The 15,671-nt window shown below is 41.9% G+C and overlaps 1 protein-coding gene across 3 annotated transcripts in view; it reads left to right on the forward strand.

Moving 5' to 3' along the window:
- Positions 1 to 15,671, forward strand: part of CDH4 (cadherin 4) — a 653,967-nt gene that overhangs the window by 500,781 nt on the left and 137,515 nt on the right. For all 3 annotated transcript variants that reach the window (XR_002887781.3, XM_005302930.4, XM_008178578.4), the window contains exon 5: positions 9,763 to 9,918. Coding sequence is in view for 2 of the 3 variants with exons in the window: in XM_005302930.4 (XP_005302987.2) it covers positions 9,763 to 9,918 (156 nt within the window). In the remaining variant the exon portion in view is untranslated. The remainder of the gene's footprint in view (positions 1 to 9,762; positions 9,919 to 15,671) is intronic.

Consider the following 15,671-nt stretch of genomic DNA (forward strand, 5'->3'; position numbering starts at 1 on the left):
TCTGGGTGCCACATTACAGGAAAGATGTGGACAAATTGTAAAAGTCCAGAGTAGAGCAACAAAAATGATTAAAGGTCTAGAAAACACAACCTGTGAGGAAAGATTGAAAAAAATGGGTTTGTTTAGTCTGGAGAAGAAAAGACTGGGGGGGGAGACATAACATTTTTCAATACATAAAAGATTTTTACAAGGAGGAAAATTTGTTCTCGTTAACCTCTGAGGATAGGACAAGAAGCAATGGGCTTTAGTTGCAGTAAGGGAGGTTTAGGTTGGACATTCGGAAAAACTTCCCCATTGTCCGGGTACTTAAGCACGGGAACAAATTGCCTAGGGAGGTTGTGGAATCTCTGTCAGTGGAGGATTTAAGAACAGGTTAGACAAGCACCTATCAGGAATGGTCTAATTATTATGTAATCCTCCCTTGAGTGCAGGGGACCGGACTAGATGACCTCTCAAGGTCCCTTCCAGTCCTATACTTCTGTGATTCAGAATCGGCTGTAACCAGTTTTTTGATGCTCCCCACCCCTTGCCATGGTTAGAACTCTGGTGCAAGAGAGAGTCTGGCCCAATGTTTGGAGATGTGTGGAGAGTGATATTCCCAAAATGGTTTGCCTGTCCCAGACTAAGAGGCACTCTACCACTCTATAAGAGGTCATACTGAAAATTGGTTTTATTATATACCTCATAGTATACCTTATGGTGTACCTGAGATCAGTTTTATTTGCAATGTATATGGAGTGCTTGTGATGCATACAGCATGTGTTCTTGTGATGTATATGGTGTGCACACACGTGCATGCTCGTATGTGTGTGTGGTGCAAATGGCATGTGTGTATATTAGTGTACGCTGTGCATATAATGTTTACAAGTGTGGTATGTGTGAGATGCGGACAGTGTGTATGTATGTTTTTGCACAGTGCATGAAGTATATGCGTGCATGTGTTTATGCACCATACATACAGTGTGCGTGTATCGTACATATGACATGTACGGATGTGTGTTTGTAGACTTGTGGCTGATGTTTGCTCATTTGTCAGTACTTTTTATGCTTTGTTCTCAGAGTTACTGGAGTCCCAACACTCTTTTGGCAGTATAATTTAAGGAAGAAATGCTGCTCTTGGATGTCCATGTTGAGCGGCCTTTGTCCTTGGTACAAAGAAGCACAATGTTCATCCAAGGCAGAATTTGGCCCTAAGAGATACGGTCGAAAAACAATATTTCATCTGAGAAGTTGTATACTATCTCAATGAAAGGACACTGGGATCACAGCCATCTCTCAGAAACTGCACCAATGAAGAATAAAACAGGGAGGATTTAAACATGCATTAATGCCCTCTAATATTGTCCCTATGATAGATATTTTCTTTTAAGGAGAATTATACTTTCAACCATTTCAAGTTTAGCTCGTCCCTTTGCTGATGAATGAAATCACTTTTCCATATACTCTACACAATGTAATATACGCTATAGGAGGAAAGTATCTTGTTATATAGCTGGGATCATTAGAGACTTAATACAATCTTCATTGTAAAAGACCATTTACGGATGAGGGAATCGATACAATGACAAGATTATTAATCCCTGCCCTTCCAGAATCCATGAAGTATACCTCTACCCCGATATAACACTGTCCTCGGGAGCCAAAAAATCTTACCACGTTATAGGTGAAACCGCGTTATATCAAACTTGCTTTGATCCTCCGGAGCGCGCAGCCCCGCCCCCCCAGAGCACTGCTTTACCTCGTTATATCCGAATTTGTGTTATATCGGGTCGTGTTATATCGGGGTAGAGGTGTAATATCTCCAAAATTAATCTAGGCAGATTTTGTAGCCCAAAACTTCGAAATTTAGAGTTTTATTGTTGTTTCCAGTGTTATACATTGTTAGCTGCTTGTAAACAGGTCTAAAAGTTTCATTTAAGGCTGAGGATAGTGTCTTCTAATCCCACTATGTGTGATCAGTGATATCTGTAGGCATGGTACAGAGTGTGAATTGAAATGCACTGCTATTTAAGGTCAGGAGAGCTAGACAACAGGGGAAAAGATATAGCTTATTATGAAAGTAAAGGTCACACCAAGACAAATTATATCCCATGAGAGTGGAAAAAACTTCCCTTCATGAAGATACAGCAGTGTCGGTTTCTTAATGTTTACCTTTGTGCTGCCCCCACACTGTGATACCAAGAGGAATGCTACTTGTGTTGAAATGCCTGTATGTTGGTTGTACAAAGACTATTCTTTCCTCACTGATATGATGTGCCATTTGATTTTTTTAAACCGCTTGGACCAGATCCTCAGCTGAGGTGAATCGATGTAATTCTGTGGAAGCCAATGGAGCTACACTGATTTACACTAGCTGAGGACTGGCCTAGTTAGTTACAGTGATATAATTAACCCCGTTAAGGTTGGTATTTGCTAATTCTTCTAACCTCATGTAACAAGTGCTTTTATTCTTCACCCAGTACCACTCCCAGGAGAGTGCTGGTCTCTCTCTTTCCTACATTGGCTTTGTGATGGAAGCTAATGGAAGGCTCATGGATGTACCCACAATAAGGACACACTCGGAAAAGACTTCAGGCAAAAATCCCAATATTCTTACTTGGTTTTTACTTAGGCCTCACTCATGCATAGCTGTCACTGACTAGCTGCTTGAGGAAGGGTTGCAGGACTGAATTATGAATAAAGATGTCAGGTTTTAGTCCATTATTAATAGATAAAGGAAAATGTCCTCCTGTAGCATGCAGGCCAGTGACTTTCCCATCATGACAGTTACTAGTGCTCTTTCCTGAGCTCCCAGAGCAATTTCATTTGGTTTCAACTTCCATCTTGCAAGATGGCACTAATTAAATGGATGGAGTCTCCAGGCCCCCATCATTTAATAAGGAGCCCTGGTATCTTGCATGATGGGAGATCAAACTAAATGAAGTAGCCCCAGTAGCTGAAGAAAGGGCCAAGTTCTCTGCACCTGGAAATGGCTGTTGCGCCATTGGAGGTGCCCCTAATTACATCACCAGGGACTTTGTGCCCTAGTAACTCCCATGATAAGAGCTCAGACTAGTAAAGGTGGAATTGGCAGTTTTGGGTAGCTAAATTCTCGCTGTGGTAAAAAATATTGGTAACATGCTGCTATGTTCTAGAACTTTCAATAATGTTCTTTTTCTATCCATTTGCCCCCCTCGTCCTCTTCCCCCCCCCCCCTGTATTTTTCACTGTTTCCACAATGTGGTACAGTTAATTTGAAAACTAAATCTATTGCAACAGAACTGGAGAACAGTACATATTGCCTTAGAAACTACTCTTCTGTATCAATTAAGATTACATGTGGAAGACCCATTAGCTTTGGCCACTTCCTGTTACAGATGCATTAGCTTTTTGACCTTCATAATAACAAGTAATGAAGGTTGCTTAATTAGCTAATCATGAAGACCATGCAGCAAATTACAGTATATTGAATCTTCGCCAGTAAAGAAAAAGAGACCTGATGCCAATGGCATCAACTGTCAGCCATTGCAGGTCCCTATCTCCACTCTAAACTCTGGCACCAGTAGATAAGAGTACAGCAAGCTGAGATGCCATATGAGTCCAACAGTCACTTAGTCCTGCAGCATCCAGACTGCTAACTCATGCTAAAACACAAGTGCTCTGCAGTGGCAAACGGTATTACAGCAAAAGCTAAAATGCAGCTGATAGCCAGTGGAATTAGTATTGCCACTTTACAAAGCCTTGTGGCCTTGTAATAGCTCTCATGATTGTATTGGAAAAGGAGATTTTCAATAACACATTAAGGTCTCTTTATTAAGTCTGGTTTAGACTCTCCTTTTTCCCTTCTGCTTGGTGTTACATCTTCCGCATCTTCCCCTATATCATACACAGGGAAGAAAGACAAAACCTAAATAAACAAACCAGAAAAATCTGGAGGGAAAGACATGGATAAAAAGAATAACCAGTAGGGGTGGAAATCAAGGGATGCACATCCACACAGGCTCTTGCTCATGAACAGAAATTGGCCTGCTGGGAGGCTGAGTTGGGGAGAGATTGGCAGAAGCCAAAGAATCTGAAAAACATTGGAAGCACAGGTGCGATTCCATAATTTAGTAAATTTTCGTTGCTACCCCATTCAGAGAGTCAGTGTGAAGGAAACAGAATGCTACTGGTAAGTGTCAGCTTGGGGGCCAAGCAGATTTGTGGTTAGATTATCGGCGCTTACAGAGAGTACCTGTAGTTGCTTGAAAGCTGCAGAGAAGTATGGTAGTGGCCATGAGGTTTATTTCTTTGTATTTTAGTGTTTTGAAACATCTCCTTTCACATACACAGATCATACGAGTGAGATGTAAAAGCAAATGTTTTAATGCAGGCGAAAGAGGTTCTTGAGCCCCAAAGGCCTCCCGTATAATATTTTTACTCTCCTTTGCATTAAGCTAAATCAATTAAAAAATCTTACAGGCAAGAGTTTCCAAAGGATTCAACCTCACATGAGAGGCATCAGGCCACTAGGGCTAAGGGAACACCGGGCTAATGGACAAGACCTCCACAGTTAGGTTTTTGTGGTTTTTTTTTTTTTAAGTGTTTTGAGCTCGTCCTTAGGAATGTTGATAGTAGCTACATAGAGAGACAGAAGAAATCAATAACTCAACTCCATTTGGCATTTCCAACCTTTCTCTGTTTGTCAGCCCAATTAAAAGGGGTAAAGGTCCCCTCCCAGTCAGCTTGTTTGTAGACTGTCATTACGGGAAACTGGGAACACACTACATATGATAATAGCTTTATGTTCTAGAGATTGAAGGCCTGAGTTCTACCTCTAAAACAGTGGTTCTCAAACTGGGGCCGCTCCAGGCCAATGGGGGCTGCGGAAAGCGGCACGGGACAAGGGATTTGCTGGCCGCCGCTTCCTGCAGCCTCCATTGGCCTGGAGCGGCGAACCGCCACCAGTGGGAGCCGCGATCGGCCGACCCTGCGGACCCGGCAGGTAAACAAACTGACCCGGCCCGCCAGGGGCTTTCCGTACACAAGCGGCGGCCCCAGTTTGAGAACCACTGCTCTAAAACTACTTCTGCTGTAGTTAATGGAATTCTCCTTTAGCTCAGGTATGGTAGCACTTTTTCTTTCAGATCTGAGGATCCTTTTTTCAAGTCCCAGCAAAGACAAATTCCTCAGAAGACAATTGCAATTTTTTCTTTCTTTCTTTCCAGTGGCTCTCTTGCTGCCTGGGTAGCAGCTTGAGATCATGGAAGGTGTTCTAATACAGGACAGAAATTAATAAATATTATCTTAACCCAATGGTTCTCCACATTTCTCTCACTTAATTATTATCTGTCTATTTTATTTTGGCCATGCTTACTGAAATAAAATATGTTTAAAAGTCAACAGGCAAAAATATGATTGGAGATGCGGTGTTAGAAATCTGCCTTTTTACTGATTTGTAAAGAGATTGTGACATTATAGCTGAAAATGTTTACATGAATGATTCTTAAACATACAGCAAATTCAGTTTAATAAAAAAAAAATCTTAGTAGGAGTCTCAATGAGCAATAAGATGTAGCTGAATTAAAATATTTCCACTAAAATTAATGAGCCAAACTTAGAATGCTTAAATTGACTCTTAAGTGTGCTAATTTAAAGGATTTGAATATGTTTGCATTTCTTGGCTTCCATGCAACACTTTGAATACATGCGAGAATATAGCCTTCAATTATTTTCCATTTGGCCCTTGTAATGGGCAAAACAGCTCAGAGCTCAATAATAAAAGATATTTATTGTTTAGCATTGACACTGTTCTACATGGCCATTAATAATTATGCCGTGCTGTGTAAAACAGAAAATCAGATTCAAGTATCCGGAAGTCATGCAAATATTAATGTTACAGTTTCATCTTTTACATTGAGTTTTGTGGGATGATCTATCATCTTATTTTTCAGTTTGTTAGTAGAAACTGAATCAGGGGATAAATTGATCATTTTACTTTGCCTTGATACATCCCTAGCTGGGTACACCTTGCCCGTGACTCATAAATGACTCATTTTGTTTCAAATAGCAAATATTATACAATGAAGAAAGAAGTCCAAGTTAACTTCATATTAACGTCATATTATATCGGGATATAGTATATTTCACAGAAGCTCTTGTGAGCGAAATACAGTTGTGTGTCATTACATGGTATCTTGGATTATACATGATCGGGTAATTTACCAGTTATTTGGTGTCCCCCCGAATTGCCAACTATACAATTCTCAACAGCCTACTGTTCCTCTTATCCCCAGTAACAGAGCAGCAGTGCTGTCAACTTCAGAGAATAGTTATTCTCTTGTCACCCTGTAGGGTGAGAAGGTTAGTAACTGCAAGACCCAGGGCAGGAATTAGGAATACTAAGACTACAGGGATATGATCAGTAGAAACAAACAGTTGTATAAAGTCTGTTACCTTGAACAAGCTCTTAAATTGAAATCTCACCCAATAGTAAAACTTATAGGAACAATACAGCTGGATGTTAAATCTTGATGGAGGTTTATGTCCCTTAAGATTTTGCCTAAAAATGTGACATGAAAGTCCTATATCAGTAAAGGATACTTAGCATGTGAAAGGGAAAGTCCATTAAAATTCAGCAATGCTAGAAACCACAAGATCAGATCTGATGACAGAATTACATGAATTTTATATCAAGGTTTACATCATACATTTCCGTGTATTTTGGCTATTATGTCCGAGAATCTTTAAAGGGGAAAGGGCTGTTTCTGTTTTTACTTACATTGATTTTACATCTCTGTCATTCCATTGATCTCCAGTTATTCTGGATGTATTATAGTGTAAATGAGAGAGCAGAATCAGACTCAAACTCTTTCCAGTTATGAGTTGGGAATTAAATTATTGGACTTTATTTTGGCTGGCTCAGCAGGAGTTGACCCTACCACATGCTGCAGCTTACTGAATGATGCATCTCATTAAGCCAACAGGGAGGTCTGATTGGGACTCAGGAGACCTGGGTTCAGTTTCTGATTCTGCCACAGTCTTCCTTTATGGCCTTGGTCATGTCACTCAATCTCTCTGGTCCTCAGCTCCCCATCTGTAGATAACGTTTCTCTACCTCATTGGGGTGGTGTGAGGAAAACTCCACTAGTGTTTGTGAGGCACTCAGGATAAGGTGAGGAGAGCCATTTCAGAACCTAGATATACAGAATTATAACATTTGTCCTGATTCTGAGTCTGACGAACTCTCCATTGATAGTGCATTTCTTGATGTGGTTAACAGTCCCAAAGGCTAAATTCCTTCCCATGTGTTTGTGGAGAGTGAAAACCCTTTTATAAAGAATGAATGCATTACAACTATCACCAAACACCATAAGTTATCGGTAATTTAATGCACACATCACTTTAACCAGGTCTTCATACATACTGATACAGCGCCTAGCACGGTAGAACATTGAGGATCCTGGGGACCTCTGGGTGCTACAGTAATAACATTTTAAAATATGTTAATAAATTTAAGGAAAACTAACCTTTCACCATCTGTTCTGTAAATTAAAAAAAGCATAATTTTCATCATCATTATAAATGTAAGCTAAGTGAATGGCATGCATGTGTGTAGTCTCTGGTTTCTCTTCAGATCGTATAAATCTTTATCATAAGCATGTGTTGTGTTTTTCTCATTTACCCGACACAAATAAGATGTAAAGCTGCTCTTTCCTGATCTAGGAAATTCCCTGAACCAGTGATTCTTTTTTTAATATGGTAAGCTGGTTCGGTAACTATTCTGACAAATAAGCAAAGCTTATATTGTATTCACATAATAGTCTTAATAGAGCAAAAAGATTTGCTAGATTACACACTCGGAATGGTCAGAATGTTACAGATAGGAAGTATTCTCTTTTTTAAAGTATTCTTTTTAAAAAATCTCATTAAATGTTAAAATTACATGTTCTGATACAAAATTAATGGGCTTTTGTACAAGGAATACCTCAGTAGTGGCAAGACATACTATGTCTCATTATCATCAGTCTTTATGACCCCTTCCCCATAGATAATTTATCTCGAAAACCAAGTATTTTTGTTTTCTTACTGGAAAGTAAATTCAGGTAAGTAGTAGACTATCAGAGTGTGGGTGTGATTCACAACAAATTTTGAGTGATTGCCAAATGTTTGCAAGATTTAACACAGTGTATTTGTTTTGCTCAATGTAGAATAATTATCTCATAGATTTTCTTAGTACAGCTGGATAACTTATATGTATCTCACGGTAAATTTCATTTCCTGGATCTGCAGTGATTTACTTACAGAAGGTTTGACTCTTATTAATGCTAATGAAAGAAATCCATGGAAAGAAGTGCGTGCATATATATTGGTCACATATGGAGGGTTTCAGGATAGTAGCCACCCCCTCCCAATTTCCTGTATCTGATAAACAAACCCTCATCTCCCCTTCAGAAACTACCTTTGTTCACCTAGAATGGAACTTCTTTTAATTCAGTTATTTGTGCCTCCTGAATACACCATAGTATTCCAGAGTGTGCAGACTTTTCAGAAAATGCACTGCCATATCAAAGAGATGCTAACGTACACTCATCTATAAAATGGATTTATATGATATTCCCACTAATTTATTGCATTCATAAACCTGGCTAGAAAAAAATGCCTGTTTTTCACTTGTAAGACAGTTTGTGACAGTGTTGAGGCTGGTAGTTTGTTTATTTGTACCTTGTACCTTGCATTTTCCTTCAGAAATAGCCCTGACATTACAAGAACTTCTTTAAATGGCTGGTCTAGAAATTACCTTCAGATTTAAAGCAATACAATCAGGGTTGCTAGGGTAACATCTTAGCCTGCCTTTTTATTTTCTTTTATCTGTTTCCAAAGTTCATGTAATTCTTCATGCCATATCTGATTTTTTTGTGTGTTTCTCAAGGTGGGAAGGAGGCTGGGAGGAATGGGTTTTGAAAGCAATGCTGTAATGCTCTTTTCCATAAGAAGACGTTCAAATGTAATGCTAGCAGTCCATCAGGCATTAGTAACCCTGCATTAACAAGCCAACACGCTTGTATTAGGAATGAAATCAAGGCTTCTGTTTTCAGAACAGCGTGTGTGTATTCACATACACATTTTGAATGGTTGGAAATGCAATCCTGGGGATTACAGAGACTTGTCAAAAGTGATTAGTGGGTGTCTAGTGATTTACAGATGCCCAGCTCCAGACACCTAAAAGAGGCTGGGTTTTTAGAGGGCAAGAGTTTGACACTTTGTGAAAGTCAGGCCCCCTTTGAGGTGTCTCAGGTTAGATGCCCCCTATAATCACTAGTTGCTTTTGAACATTTAGGGTCTGTATGCCTAGTCAGCCTGTTAGAATTCTAGGTTAGGATTTTCAAAAGAACCTGAGGGAATTAGGTGCCCAATCCATTAGACTCCTTTAAAAAATTTCAGCCCTAATTATTTGCATGCATAATTTAATCACCATGGATGCCAGTTGCATAAATTGTGCATGAAAACGGATGCACTTCTGAGAATCAGGGCCAGAATGTCAGAGGGTTCTGCTTTCTAGGTTCCAAAGGATCATTCTAAACAAAAATGAAAAAAATGAGTTGAAAGTTTATGAAAGATCTTTTTTCTGCAGCCTAGTTCCAGGCCGTTGGTATGCAGATCTCCTATCAGAGTTAACAGCATTGCATATAGAAGGCTTGCAAGATTGGGCCTTAATGTCCTACTAACTATATAGCATGAATATCAATGTCACTAACCCATTGTCCACAGCTTACTGACTGTTATCTTTAATTATTTATACAGATTCGTTCTGATAAGGACAGTGAGATCCATATCAGGTACAGCATCACTGGAGTAGGAGCTGACCAGCCACCTATGGAAGTCTTCAGCATTGATCCCGTGTCTGGCAGAATGTATGTGACACGTCCAATGGACAGAGAAGAAAGAGCCTCCTACCATGTAAGTATATGAAAATATCTTTTTTTTTTGTGCATTGTACATGTATCCCCCTAATCCCCAGCTCCTCTGCACTAGAATAGTGCAAAAGGACTTTGTGGCTAGAATACACACACAGATTTGGCTCCTTCCCTGAGTTTGGGGTCTGAACTCACAAAGTCAAAGTAAAACAATTAAAATTACTAGATTTCAGCAAGTTTCACCTCATCACTGAATGTTTTGTACAATTTAGATGTAGAACTGTGGACCCAACTTGTCTGCTCAGAATTAGGGCCCAGGTTTGCATTTCCAGTTTATAAGGAAATGAGAAAGCATGCGAGTGTTGCCCAGTTCAGAATTTATTGATCACGTATTTTGCACAGATCAACTCCTTTCCCTGTGACTGAGAAAAGGACTAAGGCATGGTTTTCCTAACAGATTTGCATGGCTTTCACTAAAGGTGCGATTCTGCATTGATTTGGTTAAATCGGTGCATTTTGTATATGTCTACATGGGAGCTGGAAAGGGTAATTTCCAGTTCAAGGAGCCAGACCTGCACTAGCTGTGATCAAACTAGTATGCTAAAATTAGAAATGTTGCCATAGTGGTGCTAGCGGTGCGAGGGGCTAACCTGCCCAAGTACATGCCTAGCACCTTGGATAGGATCACTCTTGAAGCAGCTATCTCCTCACACCACTCGCTACTGCTACACTTCTATTTTTAGCACATTGGTTCTATTGACATGGATATGTCTCCTTGAGCTGGAATTTACACCTTCCAGCTCTAGTGTAGACATACCCTTTATGTGTAGACTCTCTGTGTTGTTTTAAATGTGCTTTACATGGGTTCGCCCTTGTTAAATAGGCAGCATTGCTATTGCCACTGTAGCCCTGGTAGTGTAGACGAAGACTACAGCGACAGAAGGAGGTTTTCCATCACCGTAGGAACTCCACCTTCCCGAGTGATGGGTCAAAGCATTCTTCCGTCAGTCTAGCTGTGTCTACACCAGGGGGTAGGGCTGTGAAAAATGTCACACTGTTTGTGATGTGGTTAAACCAACCTAAGCCCCATTGTAAACATCTTCTGTCAATCTAGTTCCGCCTCTCTGAGAGCTGGATTTGCTACTCCAATGGAAGAACCCCTTCTATCTCTGTAGTGTACAGCACTGCAGCCATGTCACTATAGCATTTCTAGTGAAGACATAGCCTGAGCCAGCTTTAAACGGATGTAGTGTCCGCACACAATGTTACACTCATTTAGGGCATATCTACACTAGAAAACTGCTGTGACACAGCTGTAGGATAGACACTACAGCAACAGGAGGTTTTCTGTCACTGCAGTAAATCCATCTCTCCCAGAGGCACTAGCTTAGTCCACAGAATTCTTCCACCGACCTAGCAATATCCACACTGGGGCTTAGGTCAGTTTAACTGCATCACACAGGGTGTGAAATTTTTCACAGTCCTGAGTGATGTCATTTAGCCATTGTAACTTGATAGCGTAGCAGTGGTGTCACTGAGAGCTGGTCAAGTTTGTGTATAGACCAGGCCTAAAAGAATGTGAGAAACCAATATCAACAGTAGGGTGTCATAGGAAGTTACCGATTCATTACTGCAGTTGGACGTGCAGTAACAATTATAGTCATTTTTCATTTTAAATCCTCTGGAGGTGTTCAGACGCAGACAATACAGTGCGGAGATCATATAAGATCTTAAGTAGGTAGTGTGACGGGGCAAGGCCAGATGGCTATAGAAAAGTAATGGGAGATAGATATATTAGCCCCAGGTTAAACAAATCCCTGGTACCAGGATAAGTAAATGGCAGCTGCTCCAGGTCAATTAAGACACCTGGGACCAATTAAGATCTTTCCAGGAGGCAGTGGAGATTGCTAGGTTGATTGGGACACCTGAAGCCAATCAGGGGCTGGCTGAAACTAGTTAAAAAGCCTCCCAGTTAATCAGGTGGGCGTGCATGTCAGGAGCTGTGAGAAGTTGCGCTGTTGGAGAGACTGAGCTGTATATACCATACTAGGTAGAAGGAAGGAGGCCCTGAGGTAAGGGTGAAGTGGAGCTTGAGGAAGTGGGGGCTGCTTTGGGGAAGTAACCCAGGGAATTGTACGTGTCCTGTTCCTAAAAGGTCAGCTACCATAGCTGATACTATTAGGGTCCCTGGGCTGAAGCTCGGAGTAGAGGGCGGGCCCGGGCTCCCCCCCCTTTGCCCCTGATTAATCACTGAGACTGGGAGACACCAGAGACTGTGCAAGGGAGGATAGCTTCTCCTCACCTCCTTCGCTGGCTTATGATGAAAATGGCTCAGTAGACTATGACCCTTGTCTCTAGAGAGAGAAGGGTTAAAGGGAGGGTCACAGTGAGCTTCTGAGGCTAGTGAAATCCATCAGGAAACGCAGGACCCACAGAGACAAGGACAGAACTTTGTCACAGTAGATAGACTAATATTAAATACTGATATTTATTAATTCCCATGTAACACCAGGAGATGCTTCCATAGACTCTACTGGCTCACAAATTGTTCTATGTGCAGTGTAATTACAGTGTAATTGGTCTTTGTATTATAATCTACGGCACAATTACAGTCACAAAGTAGTACAAAGTATAACCAAATAGTAAATACAGTCTCACAAACTGATTCAAAAATTATAGTACTCCTTGCATGCCAGTTGCACAAAACTTCAGTACTTCCTGCATCCGTCCATTAGCTCTTTTCTACAGCAGCTACAAAAAGTTGTTTCATGGATTGCTTTGTATCGGCATTGGACACATCCTTTGATATCATAATAGTTGTTGCTGGAGATGCTATACTGTCAATGCAATGGTCTGGACTACTTCCACCACTATCACTATCATATTCCTAACTGCTCTGTCAGAGATTCACACTTTGTTAGCTTTATCAGGTGTCCAGTTAACCGAGGTGACAATGCTTCTGGCCAGGAGTAGAGGGATAAAGAAAATAGATTACCTCTTAAGTTGGATGGAAAGAGAAATTTCCCTTGGGCAAAAAAGAATCTGAAGCAAAATTATTTTATCCTCTGTGAAGAAGAACAATTATTTTGTCTGCTGTGCCCGTGAAAATGATGAAGAGGATTATTTTGAAAAAGGAATATTTGAGATAGAGCCTATGTCGCTTCAGTGTTTTCGATATTTTTTCAATGCTGCTGGGTCATTTTAATAGCTCAGTTGATATAATTCACAAGCTAACCCCTTTGATGGAACCATTATGATGTCTAGTACAAGACACTCTGAACAAAAAAAAAATGACTGTGTCTCCCATAATAATGACTTATGTGACCCATAATACATAATAAATGTATCCTATAAATATATTTAGACTAGAAATTTCAGGAAAGCTTGGAAAAGGCTGCCGTGAAGTGACTGGTATCACTTCCCCAAAAAACAACTTTAATTTCTAGCACCTGGAATCAATGAGAACTTCTTTTAATCTCATTCATGGGAGTCTCTTTTCTGGAAGGCAAGAGACCTAGGCATAACCAAACAACCACAGCCAAATTAAGGGTTATAAATGATTAATAGATATAATAAGCCCATTACAGGCAGGAGTAGTATATGACACAACAAATCCTGCATTTTAGCATGGGGTTAGTCTAGATGAAATTTGTGGTCCCTTCTAATCCCATGGTTCTGTGATTCTATGTTTTAAATGGGGTAAACGCATCAGAAGAAGGTATTTATAGATCATTATAAGCCATGGTTATAAACAAACTTTTGACCTATTGGACTTTTAAGCAATTGATAAGTGATTTATTAAACCATAGATTATGCATTTATTAACCCTGTGTAACCCATTTATAAATGTACCTTTATATAAAGTGGTAACCCAAAACACTGTGGTGAGACCAATGTCCCAGAGTTACAGGAAGACAGACAAGGCTTATGTGCAAGACTTCCCTATATGGGACATAACTAGATCTGTTTGTGATTCTCTCTCTCTAAGCAATGAAGACAGAGGTCAGATCTTTAGCTGGTGTTAATCAGCATGGCTCCATTATTATTATTGTAGTCCCTAGGAGCCCCAGTCATGAACCAGGACTCCACTTGCTGCTGTACAAACTTAGAACAAAAAGTCTAAGTAGGCAACAGACATAGGGTATGGGAAGAGGTGTGACCCCCCAGAAGAGTAAGTAATGTGATGGCCACAGGCATCATGTTAGATGCAGGATTTATTTTTCCCTTTAGGTGGGCATACTGCAGAGAGGATAGGCTAAATGGGAGGATGGGAAGGGAGATGGGACAAGGGAGGAAAGGGGGCGGGCAGGGGAGAATAGGGTAAGGGGGCAGGTGTGGAATGAAGCTCAGTTGAAGAGACTGAAAGGGAGGGGGTGGGGAAGATTCAAGCAAACAGCTTATCAGCACAGGGCAGAGAAAGTCCAGTCAAAACTAGAGAAAGTTCCCCAAAGGACCAGCAGTCCTAGCTTTGGCTGCTTCTGCCCCTACCAACGGGTGTGTCTGGCTGGCTGCCCTCTGTAGTTTTCTGTCAAGCCCCACATGTTGGGGGAGGAGGGGAGACAGCGTGTGGTCCTAGTGCCCTCAGAGGGGGGAAGTTTCTTGTGCAGGTGTGATGGATTATTTCTAAAAGGGGGGAGGGAGCATGAGGCCTTGCCCCCTCCATGGCCCCACCACTGCCTCTTCTCTTTCCCCCAAAGCCCCATCCCCCAGCCAAGCTGGAGCCAGGCCAGGGACCCCCGGGCCCCTCCACCTGCCCAGGATGTGGGCGGGGGCTGAGTGCAGCCCCAGGTCCCCCGCCCAGTGCAGGTGGAGGGTCCACAACTCCCCAGAACTGTCCGCATGGCTCTTACCCCAACCCGGCTCTGGCTTCTGGGCTGGCCTGGGGGCGGGGCCTCAAGGGCCAAAGATCCACCGCCGGGCCATGGTAAGAGTGGACCCTCCATCTGCCTTGGGTGGGGAGCCCAGTGGCTGAGCACACGGGCCAAGGGCTACCCTCTGGCCAGCCCAGCCCGGACAGGTGTAGGGTCCGCAGCTCCCCACAGCTGCCAGGGCTCCTTAGGCCGCTCTTACCCAGGTCAGGCTCAAATTTCCAGCCTGGCTGGAGAGCGGGGCCTCAGGAGGAAGAGGAGGGGCAGGGAGCCGGGTCCATGGTGAAAAGTGGGAGCGTCATGGCCCCTTGGCCCTCCCTATTCTGGCACCCCTGCTACTGTGCACAGTTCTGGGACCAGGGAGATGCTGAGGGAGGAGTGGCCCTGGCTGGGCCCCATGTTCCCTCCTCCCCTGCAATATAGCAGTTCCTACTTTGGTTCCTTCTGCCCCTGCTGGCATCTATGGCTGGCTTCTCTTTGGCTCCAATGAAGTTGATTGGGCTTATGCCAATTTCTCGTAGCTGAGGGTCCTGCCAATAAGCAATAATATTACTAGAGACAGGCCTAACCTCGGATCCAGACACATCTGAACTTTGGGAAAATTTGGCTCCAGATTCAGAGTTGGGTCTGAATTTTACAGCTCAGTTCATCTCAAGGTATTATTAATACCTAATGAAGATTCTTCTTAGTTCACATAGAGTCCTGGGGCCAGATTTTCAGTTGGTATAAATCCATTTGAGATCAGTGGAACTACACTGATCTACACCAGGTAAAGATCTGGCCCCTGGTTTTTAGCATGTAACATATTGGGTTATCTTCTGTGTGCCACAGGCTAGCAGTTCAGCTGTGCTGGCTATGTATGATATATGCAGCTCCATTTCTTTACAGCCCCACATGGAGCTAAATCTTTTTGGCATCTCTGTTAGCA

Source organism: Chrysemys picta, chromosome 13 (genome assembly GCF_011386835.1).
Source record: "Chrysemys picta bellii isolate R12L10 chromosome 13, ASM1138683v2, whole genome shotgun sequence".
NCBI classification, from domain to species: domain Eukaryota; kingdom Metazoa; phylum Chordata; order Testudines; family Emydidae; genus Chrysemys; species Chrysemys picta.